The sequence below is a fragment of the Coptis chinensis genome, chromosome 2 (genome assembly GCF_015680905.1).
Source record: "Coptis chinensis isolate HL-2020 chromosome 2, ASM1568090v1, whole genome shotgun sequence".
NCBI classification, from domain to species: Eukaryota; Viridiplantae; Streptophyta; class Magnoliopsida; order Ranunculales; family Ranunculaceae; genus Coptis; species Coptis chinensis.
The window spans coordinates 105,800,495-105,823,706 of NC_141457.1; the positions used below are offsets into that span (position 1 = coordinate 105,800,495).

General features: G+C 37.3%; 1 protein-coding gene, 1 long non-coding RNA gene and 2 pseudogenes across 3 annotated transcripts; 1 reads left to right on the forward strand and 3 right to left on the reverse strand.

Annotated features, from left to right (window-relative positions):
* Positions 1 to 254: 254 nt before the first annotated feature.
* LOC147520075 (putative amidase At4g34880) lies at positions 255 to 4,979 on the reverse strand. The gene is made up of 5 exons (XM_086591529.1): positions 4,400 to 4,979; positions 2,444 to 2,658; positions 1,410 to 1,652; positions 818 to 1,016; positions 255 to 731 (listed from the first exon to the last, which is right to left on the reverse strand). Exons 1-5 carry the CDS (start codon positions 4,940 to 4,942, stop codon positions 354 to 356), a joined length of 1,578 nt encoding a protein of 525 aa, XP_086447655.1. The 5' UTR covers positions 4,943 to 4,979; the 3' UTR covers positions 255 to 353.
* Positions 4,980 to 5,191: 212 nt separating this feature from the next.
* LOC147520076 (putative amidase At4g34880) lies at positions 5,192 to 23,203 on the reverse strand (annotated as a pseudogene). Its single transcript, XR_015212409.1, has 5 exons — positions 22,196 to 23,203; positions 21,868 to 22,082; positions 13,344 to 13,586; positions 6,301 to 6,498; positions 5,192 to 5,579 (listed from the first exon to the last, which is right to left on the reverse strand). The product of XR_015212409.1 is annotated as a putative amidase At4g34880 (transcript).
* LOC147520077 (uncharacterized) lies at positions 17,072 to 17,451 on the forward strand. Its single transcript, XR_015214370.1, has 2 exons — positions 17,072 to 17,145; positions 17,231 to 17,451. It is a non-coding gene; the product is annotated as an uncharacterized LOC147520077 (long non-coding RNA).
* LOC147520078 (fructose-bisphosphate aldolase 1, cytoplasmic pseudogene) lies at positions 19,913 to 21,430 on the reverse strand (annotated as a pseudogene).
* Positions 23,204 to 23,212: the final 9 nt, after the last annotated feature.

Genomic DNA, 23,212 nt, shown 5'->3' on the forward strand with positions numbered 1-23,212 from the left:
GTGTACACGTGGTTGGACTTCGTTGAACTTGGACATATGGAGCCAAATGCCCATTTACTACCCAAGCCAAGTTTTACAGAGTTCCACTTAACTCACCTGGTATATTAGACCATGATGCTTGCGGTTCTTTAATGGTGTCTAAGGGGTGCCATTTACTTTATTTCTATTTCTATAGTTCAGGTTCATGTGGTGAAATCTTGTGATTTTTTATACATACATTTACCTAAATTAGATATCGAGCTACTTCTCCAATAAAACAGCAGATTTATTCAGGCCGTTATAATAAAATAAACTCTGAAGATATTACAGAGATTTTACATTACAGAAAAGTCAGAAAGGCACTTGAGCTAGCTTTAAATTGTAAGTTTGTAATCGTAAGGCTTGAAGGAAGGAGGTTTCCTGATCTTTGTTGCCTGCTCAAAAGAATAAGCAATCTCTATCAACTTAGGTTCTGAACCTTTTAGTCCTCCAAAATTGATACCAAATGGCACCCCTTTCGTATCGTATCCGGCCGGAACGTTAATTCCTGGAAATCCTCCAATGGCAAGAACTGGGGCAATATCAGCACCAGGAGTCACTAATGCATCCAACTTATTCTCCTTCATCAACTTCACCAATCCATCTTCTGACAGTTTCTTCAAATTCTTCAAAACCTGCTTTTCCACGTCCCCAAACCCATTTGTCGTCTCAGATATTAAAAATATCTCCTGACCAAATTCATCAATCATTTCCTGAATACAAGCGATATGTTGTCAGTCCAGTGATTTTATAGTTGCTTGAATCTGAGCCTACAAGTTAAAGCATGTGTCGGTCTTACCAAGTCTGAGACTTTGTCATTGAAGGCTATTATATCTGCCAATGATCTCACTGGAGAAGTTACCAGCTCCTCTAAATAAGCATTTATGTATAACTTGAACTCTGTCACCAAAGCTAAAGCTTCACCACTCACAGTTGAATTCAGGATAATGTCTACATTGCTTATATTCAGATTGTCTACCAGAATTGCACCTGCTTGCCTTTGGGAACAGTAAAGTTATACCATATATCAAATTAGATAGATCAAAGCCAACAAATTTATTTTTGAATTTGCAATTGGCAAGAAAAAAATTCTATGAATCTGTGATTTCATTTTCCTAGTAACTTAGAAGATCACACTCTAAGATTTTGTGTTCAAAAGAGTCGCATTCACATCCCCAGCTGAGTGCTACGCTTTTTGTCTAAGGAACTTATTAAGGGACTTATAGGACCACTTCAAGGGGAATGTCTAGTTACATTCATTTGCAGGAAATAACCTAATTCATGCTTAAAATCCAAATCTAAATAAAACTAGTAATATGCAACACTATGTTATCTAGCAAAATTCTTAGTTCATGTGAGCGGTAACTCCCTAACTGAAGATCAAATTGTACCTTAGAGTGTTGAAATGGTTCTCAAAAGCTTGACTAAGAGCTGATTCACCAATGAAACTGAAGAAGGGATTCCTCACTATGCCCAGTCTCTTCCCTTGGAGCCCGTCTAACTTGAGAAATTGTTGGTAACCTCCATGAGGAATAAACTTCGAAGCTTTTCTTGTTGCTTTGGCATCTTTTGGATCAAAGCCCACAATCGCATCCAGCACATAAACTGCATCTGTTACTGTCCTGCAGATTGGCCTGCCATCCCAGTTCTTACTTTAGTCCAAAAAAACCATTTATGACGAAACAAATGGCAAACCTGAACATAGGGGGATTTACTAAGCATCAAGATTTTTATGAAATCCTAATTTTTCTTGAAAATCCTGTTAGATCTTCCAATATTATTTTCTTAACGTTATTTTATCCCATGAAGTTTGATTAAAATTCAAACCCTTGGCAAACCTGAACGTAGGGAGATTTACTAAGCATATACGCTAAAGCTTGTAAACGGCTTCTTTCGTGTTCTCGTAAACGGCTTCTTTCGTGTTCTCATTTCATTTCGGGTGTGTTTGTTAAATTTTAACTCATGGAAAGGAAATAAAATAGGTGGTCCACTATGGAATAAAATGGAATGGAATGGAAAGGAAATAATTTTAAATGGTATGTGTTTGGTAAATTGGGAAAAAGAAAGTAAAAATTGGAGAAATGAATAATCATGGAAATGAATAATTGTATTGTTGGGTCATGGCCTCATGGGTGTGTTAGTAGTAAGTCCCTAGCTATCTATTTCCTTTTCTTTCTACAAAATTTTCAGGAGTTAACTAAGGACACAAAATTTTTTCCATTTCCATGATTTTGTTTCCATATGGAAAAACTCATTTCTTTTCCATTCATAAACAAACGCCTTAAAAACTATGGAAAATGTGGACTACTCTTATTTTCCTTTCCTTTCCATAGTGTTTCCATCATAACAAACACACTCTTATAACACATTAACACACATAGTTCCACTGTTAGAACTGCTAATGCTGCAAAATCAAATGACATACCCAATGGTGTCCTGTCTAGGAGAGATTGGGATCACGCCAGATCGGCTTGTGAGTCCAACAGTAGGCTTTATACCCACAACAGAATTAGAGCTGGAAGGGCATAGTATTGATCCATCTGTTTCTGTCCCTAATGACACGGACACCATATTTGCGGCCACCGAAATGGCAGATCCACTGCTGGAACCACATGGATCCGCCGATAGAACATAAGGATTCTGCAAAGTTCCCAAAGAAAAACATTGCCTCTATAAATGTTTGATTAGCCTCGGTGAAATATATTTACTATTCTGAACTATAGGACAGCCAAAAACATAAACCAAAGAGAAGAACCAGAAAAATCTAATAATGAGCTAAATGTGTTATGCGACCACTGAAATCTCGACATATGTCGTTGACGACTAAAATTTCGACATAAAAATGCGAACTCGTTATTTTCGCACTCCATATTGCAATCAACTTGTTTTCTTATGGGTTTTGAGACCATAAGAAAGAATCTAACCTTTCCAAGGCCACAGAGCACTCCAACCATTGGGTATATCAAACGACCGAAAATGAGCCCACTCACTAAGACTAGATTTCCCCAATATAATAGCTCCTGCATTTCTCAACTTCTCCACAACACCCGCATCTCGAGGCACAACTGAACCCAACAATGCGAACGACCCGGCACTGGTATTGAGTTTATCTTTCGTACCAATGATATCTTTGATCAAAATTGGTATGCCATGTAACCCAAATGAACTCGGATGTACCATATCCTTTCTTTCCTTATCAGCCTTATCAGCTTGATATAGTGCATCCGGATTCACTTCAATCACGCCGTGAACGAGTGAGTTAAGTTTGTGAATCTCGTCTAGGTAGAACTCAACCAGTTGTCTTGAGTTGAGTTTCTTTTGTTTAAATTGGTTGTGGATTTCAGTTATGGTTGCTTCTTTGATTGAGAAAACATTATTTGTCACTTTGGGCCCTGTTTGATTTAGTATTAGAAATGTTGATGAAAGGAATAGAAAACTTAGGATCGAGTAAGGGAACGCCATCTCACCGATTTAATGAGTGGCCTTTTGTTTTTGGTCGAAACGATCTACACAGTATACATGCAATGCAAGTATGCAACATACACAGTCCAGAAAGAGATTTTTCGATAATTACAGTGTTTGGACTTTGGTCAACTGGTACAGTGATCGAGACGATAGACATACAAATGGAGACAAATACAAACGGGCAACCAAAACAGTACGTGGCGGGTACATGCTCGCTCAAACTCGGTTTTAGGAATTAGGACTTGTTCACAACTTAATTTAGATTTCTTTTTTGAGTAAACCGCATTAAACACATAATTACCAAGAATTAGGTTGTTTCATTATTACAAGGAAAGCTCCCCTAAACTAATAATCAACTTCCGATTGCGAAAATCGAGCTCAGTCCCGTAGTTATGTGTTTTGCTACCCGAAATGACGACCTATGATATCTCGGCATATATCGACATTTTGAAGGAAACATTAGGTCATTAGCTGCTGCACATTGATGCTCACCTCCCTGCTCTAGTAACTGCTGATTTATTTCGTTGTTTACAGGCCTTGGTTAATTTTTTTGTTAATATATTTCATCCTAACAGTCATAATTTTATTTTATTTTGAAATTATCACTTTGAAGAGTTTACTGTTTACCTCGCAACAGTGTAGATGAAGCCATATATACTTAAGCCGGGGACTAAGTCCGCCGTGTCAGTAAATTGCACTGACATTTTATCTTGAGGTTGAGGCTCAAGTGTATAGGAGGTTTAATCTGTTTATAACTGTGAAATGGGTCTCTTCAAAGTAATGTCTTTACAAGTTTAGAGAACTTTTAGTTTTTTTTTAACCATTTGAAGAACATGGAAGACAAAATCCACTTTATTTTTATTTTTATTTTTATTAGAAATAATGGTATCCATAAGCTTGTGAATTGTAAGTTTACCTTTCCTTGGCTACCTCTAGCACTCCAACCATTAGGTGCATTTAATGACCGGAAACCAGCCCACTCGTTAAGATTAGTTTTTCCAAGTATTATAGCTCCTGCTTTTCGTAACTTCTTCACGACACCTGCATCCTGAGGTACAATCGATCCAAGCAAGGCAAATGACCCTGCTGTGGTATTAAGTTTGTCTTTGGTAGAAATGTTGTCCTTGAGCAGAATTGGTATTCCATGTAACCTACTCAAAGACCCGCGTAACTCTGCCTGTCTCTCCTTGTCAGCCTTATGAGCTTGATAAAGCGCATCAGGGTTCACTTCAATTATGCCGTTAACAATTGAGTTGAGTTTGTGAATCTCGTCAAGGTAGAACTTAACGAGTTGTTTTGAAGTGAGTTTGTTGTGTTTGAATTGGTTTTGTATTTCACTTGTGGTTGCTTCTTTGATTGAGAACTTATGAGTGTCTGTGGCACTTAGCGTTGTTTGACTCAATGTTAGTAATGTGGATGAAAGAATGAGAAAGCTGAGGATAGGGTGAGGGAATGCCATGGTACCTTAGCTCAAATGGCGATTTAATGAGTGAAATTGATGTGTTTAAATACATCATTGAAGTCAGGGGCGGATCTATGTGTTTAACTTACCATTGTTTGAGTTGTTTCGGATTGCCCTGCTAAGTTATAGAGATAGATACCATATTCTATTCGATGCACCAAGACGGCTTGGGAAAATTTGTGGTGTTTAGAGTACATGACAATATGACATACTATCGAACCTTTTTATTTTCGTTAAGGACATACTAGTTCAAACTTCAAACTAGTACTTTATGATTTTAAGGTTTAAAAGAAGGAGGTTTCCTGACATTTGTTGCCTGTTCAAAAGCATAAGCAATCTCGATTAACTTGGGTTCTGAACCCTTTAGCCCTCCAAAACAGATACCAAACGGCACTCCTTTCTTATCAAATCCGGCTGGAACGCTAATTCCTGGAAATCCACCTATGGCGAGAACAAAAGAAATATCATATCCAGGAGTCACCACTGCATCTAACTTCTTCTTCCTCATCAACTTCTCTAACCCTTCTCTGGAGAATTTCTCAAAAATCTTCCGAAATTGTTTTTCCACGTTCGCTGTCCCATTTATCATCTGAGCTGCTAAAAAATTGGCTTGTCCATATTCATTAATCATTTCCTGAGGATAAATTTTTTTATTGATCATTAGACCATTAGTATTTGATAGTCTCGTAATGTAAGGATTTTCATATAGACCACCACTGATTTTAACAAGAGCATCACACACTAACTACAGGCACAAACGGGTCCTAGAATTAAAACGGAAATCTACTAAAATAGTTTATTAACAATCAAAACACAATTTTTCTTTTATGAAATTTTTTAATATTCAAAATCAAATAAGAAAGATTTATAAAACTTATCATTAATTGAAGATACTCATTGATTTTATTTTATTTTTAAATTGATTGAATTATAAATTTTATCAAAGTTTGAAGAACCCCAACATGAAAACAAATAAATCTCATAATAATTTACAAATCAAATCTATAATCTTTTCTCCACATTATTACAATTGAAAGCAGAGCAAAACATTTAATGAAATTATTCGCCATTTGAATATGTCTATTCATTCAATTTTATGGAATATGATTAAAATTTTGAATTTTGTCAACATTGAAAAAGCACATTCATTCAATGGAGCCTAAGATAAAACCAAACAAATCAAAATTAATCAATTTTTTTTATATAAAAAAAAAATAAAAATCTTAAGTGGTGCCCCATTTGGTCTCAGGATCTGTTTGGTTTTGTTTTGGGTATGGACAGCCCTTGGTAAAATAAGTGGTGCATTTATGAAAACCCTATTCTAATCTAAATCTTGTGAACTCAACTGATCTTACCAACTTTGAAAACTTGTTATTGAATGCTATTAAATCTGCCAATGATCTCTTTGGAGAAGCCACAAGCTCTTTTAGGTAAGCATCAATGGAAGACTTGAACTCTAGGAGCAAGGTGCCACTCGTTCACCATCACTAACATTCGAAATAATGTCCGTGTTGCTTAATTTCACATTGTCTACCAGAACTGCACCTCCTTTTCTAGAGTTATACAATAGGATAAAAACATTATGAATCAGTATTTCAGAATTATAATTATATACTAAACAAATAGTAGTTTATTTTTATTTTATGGTAAAAATAGTCACTTAATTGGCATAGTATACAACGTACTATACATGTTTTTGCACTTTGGATACTATATAATTTTCTAGGCACTAAACTACATTGTACTATCAAAAAAATTCAGTTATGCACGGGCAAATATTCGCCAAAATCACCGGACGTGGCCAAATTTGGAGGTTTTATAATCCCACGTGGAGACATGTCATTTTATTTATTATAAAAACGTGTGTTGACATTTGCCACACAAGTTGAATAGCCAACAAGCATTTCCCCGTGATTTTCCCTCTCCAACTTTTTCACTCTTTTGATTAGCTTCAAAAATTGGAGATTTCATCGTAAAACCCTAATTGACCAAAATTTGTTGTCTTTAAGATTAAATTGCCTAATTCACACAAACCATAACCTATATAAAACACTAATCCATAGGAATCTAGTCCGTTATTAAAGTAAGTTAATGTTTTTTTATATTGTTTTTGTCATATTGTTGTCGGCTATTATACATGAATATTATACTATGATTGTTGTTATATTATTGATATATTGTTGCTAAATTATGCGAAGGGAAACAGTTGTAATTAATCTCCATCATGGGGGTTCATTTGTTACTAGTCCGGACCTTCATTACCTTGGTGGTAGGATAGAGTGCTTGGACAATATTGATCCAGATAGGTTTGGATATTTTGATTTAAAATCAATGGTGGAGGAGTGGGGTATTATAATGTGAGTAAAATGCACTATGGTCAAGCCAGCCATAAGGGTTATATGTTAATTTTGATGATACTAGTATTATGAAAATGCCAAGAAGAAGCTAGGTGGGAATAGAATTGAGGTATACATTGAACATGATGTTGAGGTGGATTCAAGTGAACAAAATGTTGTGCATGATATTGAAGCGTAGTTGAGTTAGAGAATGGAGAAGACATTGAGATACAAACTCGATTCTGAGTGATAAGGTTTGTATTTCAAATGATAATGAGTCAGGATGAGGAAGATTTTAGGTTTGAGGATTTGCCCGAATTGTCCGATAATGATGAGGAGCTTTATGAAGTTAGGAAAATGATAGAAGAAAGGAAAAACGAAAAAGACTTGAAAGAATGAAATCAATTTGGGATGATGGTGATCATGAACCCGGTGAATGGTAATCGAGTCGAAAGCAAGCAATGAATCTTGAAGGTGATGATGATGTTGAAGCAATGAACGCTAGTATCGGTCTTTGAAGAAGTGGATGGGCTTTATGTTGATGAAGGCAACAATGTGTTTATTAGTGATGATGAAGTTGACCATGGGGATGTTGATAGTGACTATATAGATTCAAGTGATTATGAAAGTCAGATAATCGATTTGAGGATGATGGTATTAGAAAACCAAGAAGTTTAGGTACCCTAGTTTTGATCCCAAAGACTGATGTATTTCATGTGCAACCAAGACTAGGGATGGTGTTTGCATCCCCCCTAATCGGCTCAAAGATTGTTTGAAGGATTTTGCGAGTTGCTCATGGGTACCAACTTTGGTTGAAGTTAAACAACCGAAAAGAATCCTTGCATTATGTGGCCGAGGATTGCCCATTTTAGACTATATGCTAGTTGGATGACAAGCAAGAGAAGCTTCCGTGATAAAGTCCTATATAGAAGAACATAAGTGTTCAAGGATATTTGATGTCCGTGATTGTTAACCGTAAATGGATTGCTAGGATATATGGAGAGAAGATAATGAAGTATCCTAAAATGAAATTGAAGGATTTGAAAGAGCATATTATGCACAAGTTTAAGCTTGATGTGACATTGTGTCGTGGTAGCAGAGCTAAGCCTTAAAAGTTCTAGATGCAAATGGAAAATAGCCGGCTGGGTGTATATGCAAAGTTGTGGGACTACCAATTTGAACTAAGAAGGAGTAATCCCGGAGTACTATTGAGATAGAATTATTTCATCCTACACCTAATGAACCCGCGCAGTGTTCGCCGCATGTATATAGGGTTTGTTGCACTTATAAATGCATGGAAGAGTGGTTGCAGACCAATTATTGGAGTTGATGGATGTTTCTTGAAGGGGTACTGCAAGGGGGAGCTACTGGCAGCCATTGGTAGAGATGCAAACAATCAAATGTTCCCAATAGCATGGGCAGTTGTAGAAGTGGAAAACTCAGATAGTTGGATGTGGTTTTTGGATTTGCTGATGCAAGACTTGGGTTATAGTGAGGGTCAGGGTCTTGGGTTGACTATTATTAGTGACCAGCAAAAGGGTCTTGTACAAGTGATAAAAGACTATTTGCCTTTTTCGAAAGCAAGAAATTGTGCCGCACATGTATATGCCAATTTCAAGAAGACATTCCCTGGTTTACAGTATAAGTTTCTGTTTTTTGGAAGGCTAGCAAATGTGGAACTCCTCAAGAGTTTGAACAAAACATGGATGAAATGAAAAAGTATTCTGAGGATGCATATCACCACTGCATGGTGAAGCAAAACACAAGACAGTGGTCAAGAGCTTTTTTTAGCATGTTTCCTTGTTCGGATTCTGTTGACAACAACATATGCGAGACATTTAACTCAACAATAGTGGAAGCAAGGGAAAAGAACATCATAGAAATGCTTGAGGATATCAGATTGCAAGTAATGGCTAGAATGCAAAAGAAGATTGCAGCAATGGCTAACTGGAAGACTGCCTTTTGTCCTATTATAATGCAAAAGTTAGAAAAAAATAAAGAAGATCATAGGTTTTGGGCTGCATATTACAATGGAAGCAACTCATTTGAGGCTAGGAAGAACAAATATGAGGCCTTTACTGTGGATGCAACTGCTATGAGATGCAGCTGTAAAATGTGGGAACTGAATGGCATCCCATGTCCACATGCCATTTCAGTTATGTATTATCTCAACATTGATCCATTGCAGCATGTATCTAGTTGGTATAGTGTGGCAGAGTACAAGAAGATATATAGTCATGTGTTACAGCCTTTGAATGGTCAAAACATGTGGCATAGGACAAAAAGGCCTGCTATTTTGCCTCCCATAGCAAGGAGGATGCCTGGCAGACCCAAGAAGAATAGAAGGAAGGAAGGAGTAGCAGTGGGAACTGGAAGAGTGACAGAAGACAAGGCTTCTCACCAACTATGCAGGAAGGGTAGGAAAATGCATTGTTCTAGATGCAATAGTGAGGAACACAACATAAGGTCATGCAAGTCTACAGACCCACCACTTAGAAAGAAACAAGTGAGTATGCATTTGTCTTTTACTTTTATAAGTTATTTTTACAAGTGGTTTTGATTGTATTTAAATATGTTAATATAATATTAGGTGAGGAAGAAGAAAGGAGAAGTGAATAATGTCCCAGCTGAGGATGCAACTAATGAAGGGCCAACTAATGTAACAGCTGAGAATGCCAGTAATGAAGGTAGGCATAAAAAAGAGAGAGGTACAAGGGTAGAGGTCAAAAGAGGGAGAGGAAGAAGGGAACCAGTCCCTATAGGCTTTGGAGTATACACTAGTCCCGGAAAGGAGAAACTTACATCAATGTGAGTCTTCTAATATATTTAATGTATTTTTCATTTATTATATTTTGTGCATTATCTTATTCATAGTGTATTATGTGTAGATCTGCTTCAAGATTGACACCCCTTGAATTCAAATGAACCATCTCCAAGTAATGAAGGGTCAAGTACTTTAAACAGGATGAGAGTGCAACTAATCAACAACCAAGTACAAGGGGTAGAGGTACAAGGGGTAAAGGTACAAGGGCTAGGGGTGAAAGAGGAAGAGGAAGAGGAAGCAATGAGCCAACCATCGTTCCACTTTGGTGTAAACACTAATACTATTGATAGAGAAGCTCGACATCAATGTGAGTGTTTTAGTTTAGTTTTTTCAATAAATTAGTTTGAGTGCATTGGCTTATTCATTGTGCATGACTGTGTAGATCGCTTCAAGATTAGTTTGTTCCATTTGCACCAAGAGTAACTGTGTCAATGGGTGATGGAGTACACATATTACCTCCAACTGGAAGAAAATATTTTCATGTAAGTTATTACTTTAAGTTTTTATTCATTTAAGTGTCGCGAATTTAAAATTTAGTTTAGTTTATGTCTTTATTCTTTAGTTTAGTTTGGTAAGTTTTTATTAATTATGCTTTATTTCTTATATAGCCACCACAAGAAAGGAGAGTTGTACAAAGGAAGACTTCAAGTGCAAGTGATCAAGTTGGAAGTAGTCAAGGGTCAAATAATACACCACTTGGAACTCAGGAATCAAGTACTGCAAAGAGTACAGCATAAGGCATCCCATGAATTATTTGGTAAATTAAAATTGATCTAGCTCATTTTGGTGTTTTAAGAGTGTATTAATGGTTTCAAACTTGTTGCTTTAATGAACAAGTGTCACGTTTTGTATGTTTCTCTCAAACATGGTCATGCAAAGAACAAGTGTCATATTTTGAATGTAAGAAAACAGTTTTTTTTTTTTGGTCAAAGAGAATGCTTTAATGAACATATTGAAAACTGATTTGACTAATGTCTTGTAAATAGTGTTATAGTTTTAATTTTGGACTTTATAGTTGGTGATAATTAATGGTGTTTGGTATGCAATCTATAAAACCATCCTAGAGGGGTAGAGGCTGTATGCAATAGGTTTAGATTCGAAAAACAATGCCCCAAGGGTCAGATGATCCATGTTGAGGGTAAGGGAGAACCCAAAACTTTTGAAAGAGCATTGGTTGCAGTTTGGGACCTCATCAAAACAAAGGAGGGGAAGAGAGTGTTCATGGAGGTTGTTTATGAGAATGATGTCATTAATTTGAAGCCTTGTGATGACTGTGGAAGGGTGTGCATCATTGAGCTGTTGGAAGAGGGAGAGTCAAGTCGACCTAGAGAACCAAGTCCAGAAGTTCCACCTGGATTCGAACATAAGCTCAGGAAATCGCCAAGGTTACCAGCAGCAGCAGTAAATGAAGCAAAGATAAATGAAGCAAAGAAGTGGAGGGAATCAAAGACCAACACCATCCAAGCAAAGAAGTTCAAGAGGTTATCCGGGGTCTTCTTGGCTGCTGCAGCCTTATCCCGGTTTTGTATGAAGTCCAAGAAGTTTAAGAAGTCTAAGTCTAAGAAGTGAACTGATGTTTGATGTGTTGTTTGATGTGTTGAAGTGTTGAAGTGAACTGATGTTAGGTTTATCTAGGCAGTGTCTTGTGTCTTGTTCTTGTTTCTATGTTTTGATGTTTTTTTAGCTTGGTTGTCTTGTTCTATGTTAAATTATCAAGTCATGATGTAGTGTAGTGATGTTTAATGTTTGCTTTTGCTATGTTAAATTATCAAATGCATTTTTCATTACATACATACAGTGACAGAAATACAGAAACTGGAAAACTCTACAATTTCATTCCATTTTCATTTTCATTCAACTCATTACATTATAAAAACCATGTTACAGAACATTACAGAAACACAGAAACCAGATAACTCTACAACTTCATTCCATTTTCATTTTCATTCAACTCATTACATTACAAAACCATGTTACGTAACATTACGTAAAACATAGAAACCCGAGATTCAACTCATTACATTACAAAAACCATGTTACGTAACATTACGTAAAACACGTAATCCGTGAGAACTCTATAATTTCATTCCATTTTCATTCAACTCATTACATTACAAAACCATGTTACGTAACATTACGTAAAACACAATGCACTTCACTTATTAACCAAACAAATACTTGTAAAGCAAGAATACAATGACCAAAATCAAACAAGTTTTCTTCATCTTATAATTCGCATTCCAAAGTCAAGTCACCTTTTTTCTTCAACTCGTTCTCTCTTATTCTTCTCAGAGTGAACAATTACATTCAATTTTCCTTGCAACTCCACCTTTTTCATGTTAGCTTCCTCCAAACTTTCTTTCAATTCGCCAATCTCCTTGTACAAATCAATGAACCTTTGCTTTGTTGATTTTGGAACTTTGTCCTCCCAATCAAAGTAGCCACAATCGTGAGTTTTGTAATTTGTACAACCAAAAAATCTTCTTCCCAAATTTCCAACAGTCTTTGACATTACCAAAGGAGATGGCTCTCCACAAAAGCATGAATAATTCGAATTGATAGAGGTGGACGACATTTTGAACTATGCAAATTGAGAGTTAGGGTTTCAAATTGAGAGTTAGGGTTTTCAAATTGAGGAAGAAGGTTAAACTTGCAATTGAGAGTTAGTGTTTCAAGTTTTCAAATTGAGGTACCAGGTCACGTGTATTTCAAAAATGCCACACGTCTAGATGGCCGGACCGTGGCATAGGCGGTGGCCACATCAAAGAAAAATTGACCGGAAATACTTTCAAGTCGCAAAGTGATAATTTTTTGATAGTACAATGTAGTTTAGTGCCTAGAAAATTGTATAGTATCCAAAGTGCAAAAACATGTATAGTACATTGTATACTATGCCAATAAAGTGAAAAATAGTAGTTTATCATATTATATGGAAGCTTTCCTTCCTCTTATGTGGAGGTGTGTATTTTTTTTTATTTTTGTTGATAAGCCTATTTTAAATGAGTTCAGTAACTCTTTGATGCTGACGGAATTCAAGCCCTAGGCCTCTGGTCATCACCTAAAAGTTTTAACGACTTTGCTGACTTTGCTAATAATGCCTATGTCTTGGGTTTTTTAGGATTTTTTCACTTTTTGCACTTGAAAAAAGAACCGATTTAAAATGTGGTGTGGAAATACAATACCGTATGTGTTCTGTTTTGGTCTTTATGGCAATCTCGTGCGCTAAGTTGTTTCGTACCTTAGCGTGTTGAAATGGTGTTTGAAAGCTTGTGTGACAACAGTACCCGTAACAGAATTAAAGAAAGGATCCCTCGTTATGCTCAATCTCTTCCCCTTAAGCCCATCTGGCTTGAGAAATTGTTTTTAGCCTCCATGTGGAATGAATTTCGAAGCTTTTCTAGTTGCATTGGCATCCCTACCATCAAACCCTACGATCGCATCCAATACATAAACTGCATCAGCTACCGTTCTGCACATAGGCCTGGAACCAAATTCTTTGTTAAAAGTGATATTTCCAAAATGCCCAAACCATTCCAAGTTTCAACTGTTGGATCAATCCAAAATCAATATTGGATTTTGAACAAGAACCGATTTGCCAAATTACACGCACCACTTTTTATTACTACTCACGAAAACAACAAAACATATCATGAGACAACAAATACACCAACGCATTTTATTGGCATAATGTCATTGGTTCAAGTTAATTTTTGCCATATCCACTGAAAACCCTAGATGGATTGTGCACGACGCCTACCGTAGTACCGCCTGTAGTGTATGGGAAGAGTTAGACAGTTAGACAAGAGCATATGCAACCCACAATTTTGAACTGGGGGTGTATAAAGCTTCTGTAAGTATTTTGGGGGTGCGAAATTGCAAATCTTTATGGTTTGGATATTTTTCTAGGTAATTTAAATACGGCAATGTAGGTAGGGGTGATTTTGGATCGGATAAAAGGATTTCAGAAAATTTTCTAATTTTTTTGGATGGCAATATCCTTTCCAAATCTAATTCTTCTTTTCCAATTCAGAAAATCGGAAAATTTTCATAAATTTTGGAATTGGCAAAATTCAAAAATAAATCGAAAATTTGAATTATATAATCGAATTCTAGATAACCATTTTTTATCCAGTTAATACATTTATTTTGCAATCATTTTGAAATGTATTAATTCATTAAACAATTTAGATCTTTTAACACGTTCATTCCGTGCAGAGCTACAAGCAGTAAAAATCGGATTGGAACAAGCCCGTCAGCTAAGTGTTTGCAAAGTGGTCGTCTGTTCCGATAATAAGAGCATCGCCCAAGATTTGAATGGAGTATCGCCAGATGTTTCTTGGTCTCGTTGGAATTTTGCAAGAGATACATCATCTCAAAACTAGTTTCGGTTTCGTAAAATTGTCTTTTGTCCTAGAGAGCTGATCAAACATGCCCATCTTATGGCAAAGATCGGCGTCATCTAATCTGTCGATAGTATGTAACACCAAGTTCCTACGGCAGTGAAACTTGGGTTCTATGATGTCCAGTCATGTCTGTATGAACTTTTTGCTCTTGGTTAATGGAATGGAAAGTTTGTGCAAAAAAAAAAAACACGTTCATTCCGTAAGTTTTTTCTTCATGTTAATGTATTAATTTAGTAAATAAGAAGATAAGAGAAAAAGAAACATATACTAAAATAACAATATTGATTTCTTGAAATTGTAAGAGAGACAATATTCTACTTCTCTAGGGTTTTTATTTGGTTTATAAACTATCTGTAGTTTTAATTTAGTAACTATATAAACGGTTTGTCTAGAGTGCCACTCTTATAGTGACACTCTTATCTCACTCTTCTCTTGAGCCGTCGGATCTCGCCCTCAAGATCTGAAGATCTAAACCACTGATAAAACCGATATTTCAATATTTCGCGGTATTTCAAAATAAAAAAAAAACAAAAATCACAAAAATCACTTAAATTCAAAACTCTCTCTCTCTTCTTCTTCCTTCTCGGTTTGAACCAAGCTTCGGATTAAGGTATTTTTCCACTTTTAATTCGTTTGATTTGTTATTTAATTAGCTTGGATTCGCTTTGAAATAAACCTAGTAAACTTTATTCTTGGATGTTGTTTATATTGTTGTTTAAAACGCCAAATTGGGTATGAACTAACCTAGTAAACTTTATTCTTGGATGTTGTTTATATTGTTGTTTAAAACATAAAATTGGGTATGAACTTAGACAAGTAAACAAGTTTAAAACGCTTGGTTCAATTTGTTTATGAACTTAGACAAGTAAACAAGTATGAATTGGGTATAAAATTGTTTATATTGTTGTTTAAAACGCCGATATAGTTCGTGAACTCGCCGATTCTCAGATTGAAGTAAACTTTGCCATATTCTCGTCCGAGTTCGGTGAACTCGCCGAGCTTTCAACTCGGCATTATTCTTCATGTCGATTCTCGCCGAAGTTTTAAACTCTCGTCGAGTTCGGTGAACTCGTCAGATTCTTCATGCCGTGATTCGTCAGAGTTTTGAACTCACGAGTTCGGTGACAGAGGTCGAGTTTTTGAACTCGCCGAAGTTCGGTGAACTCGCCGAAGTTTTGAACTCGTCAGATTCTTCATGCCGTGATTCGCCGAAGTTTTGAACTCGCCGAGTTCGGTGAACTCGTCGAGCTTTTAACTCGGCCGAGTTTTGAACTCTGTCGTGATTCTCGCCGAGTTTTGAACTCGCCGAGCTTTGAACTCTGTTAGAGCTTTCAACTCTGTCGAAGTTCGTGAACTCGTCAGATTCTTCATGCCGTGATTCGGCCGAGTTTTGAACTCTATCGAGCTTTGAACTTTAAAATTATTCTTCATGCCGTGATTCTCGTTAGAGTTTTGAACTCGCGAGGAGTTCGGTGAACTCGTCGAGCTTTCAACTCTGAGTTTTGAATTCACCGGTAAGGATTATTCACGCTCCAAAGGAGCTTCTAGTTCCAATAAACTATCACAATAGAACCAATCATTCTCGCCTACAGATGAATTCACCGGTAGACATCCAGAGCGGTTGTTGCATAGATCTTTGATGGAAGAAATGACAAGCGTAGATTGTTCAAAACACTAGAGCTATTGAAAATATCGGATATCATGCCTTGTGAGGTTTCTAGTAAACCAAGGTCACCGTGAAGGGTGGTGGTCATTCTTTGAGAGAGAGATGGTAAGAAGGCAGCGACAAATGGTGAGGTCTTAAGAATTTGAGGTTAGAAGGACATACAAATGTATATATTACTTGTGGTGTGTATATATGGATAGTGCTTTCGATGGCATGTAAAACCTTATAATAGTGATCCTACTACTTGTATGATCTAGCTTGAGGTAGTAATTACTTGTGCATGGTCGAGGTAATAATCCTACTACTTCATGCTCGTAACAATAAGGAATACAACTCCTTCGTAACGCCAACGCTTCTAAAACAAAGATACTATGATGGGATAGTGAAAAGCTGAAATGCAGTCTGCATTTTGACTGCTCCAAACCCATAGGATGTCTCGATCAAGTGATCTATGCCGGTATGTGGGAAAGTTACTTATAAACCGATTATTATATTCTCGATAGTTATCAGTCCTTACAAAACTAGTTACTAAGTAAAACGTGGATGAAGCTTCGGGATATTGCATAACGGCGGAGATTGCCAGTCTATTCGTGTCATTAATTTGGTTCGCTCCCACCACTACCATAGTACCATGTACTACAAGAAGAATCAACTTAAACTTACAAAACTTATACTGAAGGATTTCATTGAAAAGTTTATGTGACAATCATAACAATCAAAATGAAAGGTCATTCTAAATTCAAGTTCTCAACAAAAGAATCAAATAATCATACAAGACCATTATTAACTCTTACACATGGTCATCATCTTGCCCTGAAAACAAATCCTTACTGATTCATGAGGTTTCTAGATTTGGTGTTGGATTTGACATATGTGGTAGTATTTATACTTGATTCATGTGTTTTTATTGGGGGGTAATTAGGCAAATGGTGGTGGCGGAAGATGGTGAACATGAGGAAGCAAGTGGAGAGGTTAGTTTTTCTGTCAGACCTTAATAAAGCAGTTTGATTTAACTTTGCTTGACTGATCTGTTTATTCAATTTTTTTGTTTTGCAGGAAGGAGATAAAGAACAAAGAGTTAGATATACAACTAAAGTCAGAAAGTTAGATTGGAAATCTCTTTGTAGTCAAAAAATGTTATGTTAGGACTCTTTTGTAAGTGCAAGTTGTTGATATGTAGCAACTTAGCTTTATGTTCAGTAATTCAGACAATGTATTTCACATGGTGTCACATTGTTGAAATATGAAATGATAGTGATCTTGCTTTGGACTTGTCATTCTTTTCATGTTCACCTAAGATCCTAGGGTTTCATGTATTTCATGTCACATTGCCTTTGGTTATGTTTCTGCTATTAGCAGGCATTGATTTTAATAGGACGTCTGCTGTCAGTGGAGTAAACAGTTATACTACTTACCAGGGTTGCGCGTATGTGCTTTGCTTAGATCTCAGTTTATATCCATTCAATGGCTCTTCTTGTGCTCTCCGACAATTTGCGCATTTTAATTTGTCACAGCGAAGTATCTCTATTAATAATCTAATGCAGAACACAAAAATCCCAATGTTATCAACAAAAATCCCAATGTTATTTACCAAAACACAAAAATCTAATGCAGTACGCAATGTTTTTGCCAAAACACAAAAGATCTGTTTTTTTGCCTCTTGAACGGTGTGGCCATATCGTTTGGATTTGAACTTGCAAAAAAAATGGCGTGTCTGTTTGGACTTTGTCCCAAACGGCATGGCCACACCGTTTGGACTTAGTCCCAAATGACATGGCTACACCGTTTGGCCTTAGTACCAAACGGTGTGGCCATGCCGTTTGGCCTTAGTACCAAACGGTGTAGCCATGCCGTTTGGGGAAAAAAACAAATAATAATACGCCGTTTGGACTTTGAACTTGCAAAAAATGGGCGGTTCTGTTTGGAATTTGTCCCCAAACGGCATGGCCACACCGTTTGGACTTAGTCCCAAACGGCATGGCCACACCGTTTTGGTACTAAGCCGTTTGGTATTAGTACCAAACGGTGTGGCCATGCCGTTTGGGACAAAGTCCAAACAGACACGCCATTTTTTTGCAAGTTCAAAGTCCAAACGGCGTGGCCACACCGTTTGGCCTTAGTCTCAAGCGGTGTGGCCATGCCGTTTGGAACTAAGTCCAACGGTGTGGCCATATCCTTTGGATTTGAACTTGAAAAAAAAAATGGTGTGTCTGTTTGGACTTTGTCCCAAACGGCATGGTTACACACCGTTTGGCTTTTTAGTCCCAAACGGCATGGCCACACCGTTTGGTACTAAGGCCAAACGGTGTGGCCATGCCGCTTTTGGGGACAAAGTCCAAAACGCATTACACCGCTTTTTTCGATCCAAGTTCAAATCCAAAGGATATGGCCACACCGTTTGACTTAGTTCCAAACGCATGGCATTCACACCGTTTGGGACTAAGTCCAAACGGTGTGGCCATATCGTTTGGACTTTGAAGTTGAAAAAAATGGTGTGTCTGTTTGGACTTAGTCCCAAACGGCATGGCCATACCGTTTGGCCTTAGTACCAAACGGTGTGGCCACACCGTTTGGGACTAAGTCCAAACAGACACACCATTTTTTTTATCCAAGTTCAAATCCAAACGATATGGCCGTACTAAGTCCATATAATTGATGTTGATGTTTTGGCAATTTATCAGTTTGGTTTGTTTGTGTTGATGTTGATTGATGATCATATGAGTTGAGGTAAATTTGTTGTTGACAAAGCTGGCATTATTATCTTGGTGGTATAGTATCTGCATCAATACATCATATCAACTTACGGAACAAAAATTAAGGTGATGATCTCAAAATGAGTTGGTTTTATATTGGCATGGCATCAGGATATTTTGTGGGGGCTTTGGGAGTTTTCAGTGTCTTGCTATTCAAGAAAAGCTAGAGGTATTCCGGTGGTAGATACCATCCATCTCCAATCACTCCATTTGGGTAGCAATGATGATATGTCATGGCAAGGTGAAATTTCATGGACCTTTGAACCGATGGGGTGGCAAGATGGTCGTAATGATCTGGGTGTAGCGCTTAGTCCATGGGCGACTTCTTCGACTCCATTGGGTAGTCGATGAGGTCTTTCGGCGCTCGCTAATGATTTCTCTCTCACAATCCCAATGGTTACAACCGTTGTGCTAATCCTTCTTATTAAACTTCTTTTTTTGGTGGTGTGACTTATGGTGGAAGAATTGAGCTTCAAAGCTTTGTCGCTAGTCATAAGAAGTCTCCAAGATTTGTAACAATGGGAGCTATAAAGGAGAGTGACGGTGATGGTCGTAGAGTTTCTTTAGCTGAAGAATGAGATCCTCTATTAGAGTCCAAATTCAATCGTTATGTCAAATAGAATCAAAGATGAATCCAGGGGAAAAATATAGGGAGTTGTATACACCACCTAAACTCTCATTGACATTAGCATGAAGCCTAATCCAAATGAAAATGGCGAAAAATACAACAAATCAACACATACACTATAAAGAGGTTCAAAAAGAGCAAAACATAAAATTCATCGAAAGCATTAAAACAAGACAAATCACTTGAGAGAAACATTCGAACTCAACAAACATGCCCCCAAAATTATTAAATCAGCCTCACTCAACTACGCAGGAAAAAGATCTAAACATTAAGCCTTAAAGACGGACTTTATCTCCAAATTTTTCCCTCAGATCTACTCATAAAATCGCAATACTAAAACACAAAACTTCATCAAGATTACTTGTAATCCTTGACATGAAGGCCTTCAAGCACCATCTCCACAATGCATCACCCTTGTAGGTACCAAGGGTGGCCTCCGAGTTTGCCTTACACCTTGCGCGAGGAAGGCTGCTGCGCTTCTTCCACATTTTCCACTTTTCCGCACCATGCCTTGAGAGTACTCTTTGGAGAGCACGCCCAAAGGAGAATGAGAGTGACCATGGCTTCTTTCCTTTGAGCTGGTTCATTGCATTAAGGTTAATTGTGGCTCGCTCTTCATTACGTCACCGACAAGAACACCCTTTGCGAGAACGGTGGGGGCATTGTTTCTGCAAGGCACACATTGTGTATTCGGGAATGACCTCCGGGCTACCTTATTGGCATCGAGAACCAGAGTCACCATGTTGGGCTTCAATAGAGTTCCCTTGAGCGTAACCTTGTGGTCATTCAATGCCTTTGTAGGCAGCAAGTACTTTCACTTCATCACAAGACAACGGTCAATGTCATGAGATCCATCAACCAAGATCTCTCGGCTCAACGATTGAACGAAACCATTTTCTTGACGGATGATGGCATACCGGCCAAACCATTAGCATTCTCATTAATTGATCTTTGGATAGACGCTTCCTAATTGTTCCAAGAGACTCATCAAGAAGAAGGATACCCCTTCCAGGGGTGTACATTGGCAATGAGTTCATCTACAAGGTTAGAAAAAGGAGGATTATTAAAAATTCAAAGACACAAATTAATGGATATATAATCATAGCCTAAAACCTTAAAAAGTAAATAAATATTTACAAGTGATTGATTAGAAACAAACATAAATCACGATTAGCAAACAAAATAAACACCGCATCATTTCTTCTATGGATAAATTGGAGAAAAATAAAACAAATCAAGCCAAACAAGAGCTTGCGTAAGCAAAAGAAAAGACATTCAACCTACACCCGGAAGCCACTAATAACAACTTAAAAAGGGCTATCTGAAAATTTGCACATATTCAAGTTTGCAAATTTCCATTTTATATTAGTAACAATAAATAAAATGTGGACTGACTATGGAAATAACAATCGATAAAGATGGTCAAATCAAACGGCTGCAAATGAACTCTCACAATAATCACTTAGAATTTCACATTCTTCCAACTACTACTAACATATTAAGCAGGTTTACAAAATATCTAAATCAATATAAATTTAATATCTTGAACATTTTACAACGGATCTAAATAAAAAATAAAATAAAAACATTAGATCTTACCATAGAGCAGATATTGATTTCAATTTTAGGTTTCCATTTTCCATTTTCGGCCGGGGTTTGGTTTCGATTTTCAATTTTCTATGGGCGATTTGGAGATCGTTTTTTAGCTTTTAGATCCAAATTTTTGTGAGGAGGAGTGAGCTTGAGTGAGTGAGGAGAAGAAGATGGGGGAGAGAGATCCAAATTTTTTGGAGAAGAAGGGTTGGGGTGGGAGAAGAAGTCGACCAAACTTTTGGATTTGAGATTTTTTATGCGAAATGACCGATATACCCCCATTTGTTTTTGTATTGGGCCAAAGATTTTTAGCTTTTAGATCCTTTGAGATCAGGATGTAATCCAACGGTTCAAGAGGAGTATGAGATAAGAGTGTCACTATAAGAGTGGCACTCTAGACAAACCGCTATATAAAATAGACAACTATATGTTAAAAATTCATAAATTAATCGGAAATCGGATCGGATCGGATTTTGAAAACATATCCAATTCCGATCTAATAATTTTTCGAAAAAATTGAATATCGAAATTTCAGATATTGAAACACAAATATCATTGCCAAATTCGAAAAAATATCATATCGGAATTCGGAAAATTCGAGTTTTCGGGAAAAAGTGGCACCCATACATCTAGGAGTACAGGACACATGCTACAGAAAGAGCCCTCTGGTTCCTGAGATTAGAAAAGATGTTTAGTTCAACTGTTCAAGTACGACGTACCCAACAGAGTCTTGCCTAGGAGAGATTGGGATCACGCCAGATCTGCTAGTAAGTCCAATTGTAGGCTTGATTCCCACTACTGAATTAGAATCGGAAGGGCACAGAATCGATCCATCTGTTTCTGTTCCCAATGACACCGCCGCCATATTTGCTGCCACTGAAATGGCAGACCCACTGCTTGAGCCACATCGGTCAGCTGATAGAACATAGGGATTCTGCAAAGCCACCATAAGAGAAAAATTATACAAAATAGACACACAAAAATTAGTGTTTCGCACACAAGCGAGCGCGCCAGACACAAAAATGTTCATAGTAAAGTGCGAGTTACCCGTCCTTGGCCACTTCTACCACACCAACCATTACGTGCACCACCTGATCGAAAATGAGCCCACTCACTAAGACTAGCTTTCCCTAGTATAATAGCCCCAGCTTTCCTCAGTTTCATCACAACACCGGCATCTCGAGGCACAATCGATCCCAACAACGCAAACGACCCAGCTGTTGTATTGAGTTTGTCTTTAGTTGCAATGTTGTCCTTAAGCAGAATGGGAATACCATGTAACCAATTCAAAGTCCCAGAGGCCTTAACTTTCCTCTCTTTATCAGCCTTATCTGCAAGGAATTGCACATCAGGATTCACTTCAATCACACCGCGAAGGAGTGAGTTGAGTTTACGAATTTGGCCAAGGTAGAACTCGACTAATTGTCTAGAAGTGAGTTTTTCGTCTTTGAACTAGATTTGGATGTCACGAATGGTAGCTTCTTTGATCCTAAAATGATGAGTACTTGTGACCGTGGCACTTAGTATCAATAATGATGTTGAAAGAAAAAGAAAATTGGAACTCGAGTAAGAGAAAGCCATTGTTGGTTTTTTTTTGTTCGATTAAGTGCGACTAGTGAAACTATGGAAGCATGGTTGAATAAAAAGCAGCAACAAGATTTGGTGATTGATCCAAGAGACCAATTACTGGAGCTAGCTAGTAGCCAGTACAAACTGTGTCTGGACGTCTGGTTTATGCATTTTTACCTTAAACTAGTGGGAACGCACGAGCCTTTTCTGAGTAAAGTGGCGCATCACTATATGTGGTGGTCTTATCCTTTCCAAAAGAAAAAATTACCAATTATCACTTGCCATGGACCAGCAATTATGTTCACAAATTTCGCACTTCATTCTGCACTGTGTTCATGAGATCGTAGATAAAAAAATATCCAAAAAGGAATATGGCAATGTCTAGTGTCTTCTTTGGTCATCTTTTTGCATGTGGCTGTAACAAGAATGTCATCTAATTTATCGAAAAAGAGAAAAAAGAAACGAAACCGAAAAAGGTGTCATGAGCATTGGATT

Bases quoted from the DNA above. Each gene is read 5' to 3' on its own strand.
- LOC147520075 (XM_086591529.1), bottom strand. From the start codon at position 4,942: ATGGCATTCCCTCACCCTATCCTCAGCTTTCTCATTCTTTCATCCACA. The intron at 1,017-1,409 runs GTACAATTTGAT...CTGTTCCCAAAG, and splicing joins AACCATTTCAACACTCTAAG to GCAAGCAGGTGCAATTCTGG. The intron at 732-817 runs GTAAGACCGACA...GCTTGTATTCAG, and splicing joins ATGACAAAGTCTCAGACTTG to GAAATGATTGATGAATTTGG.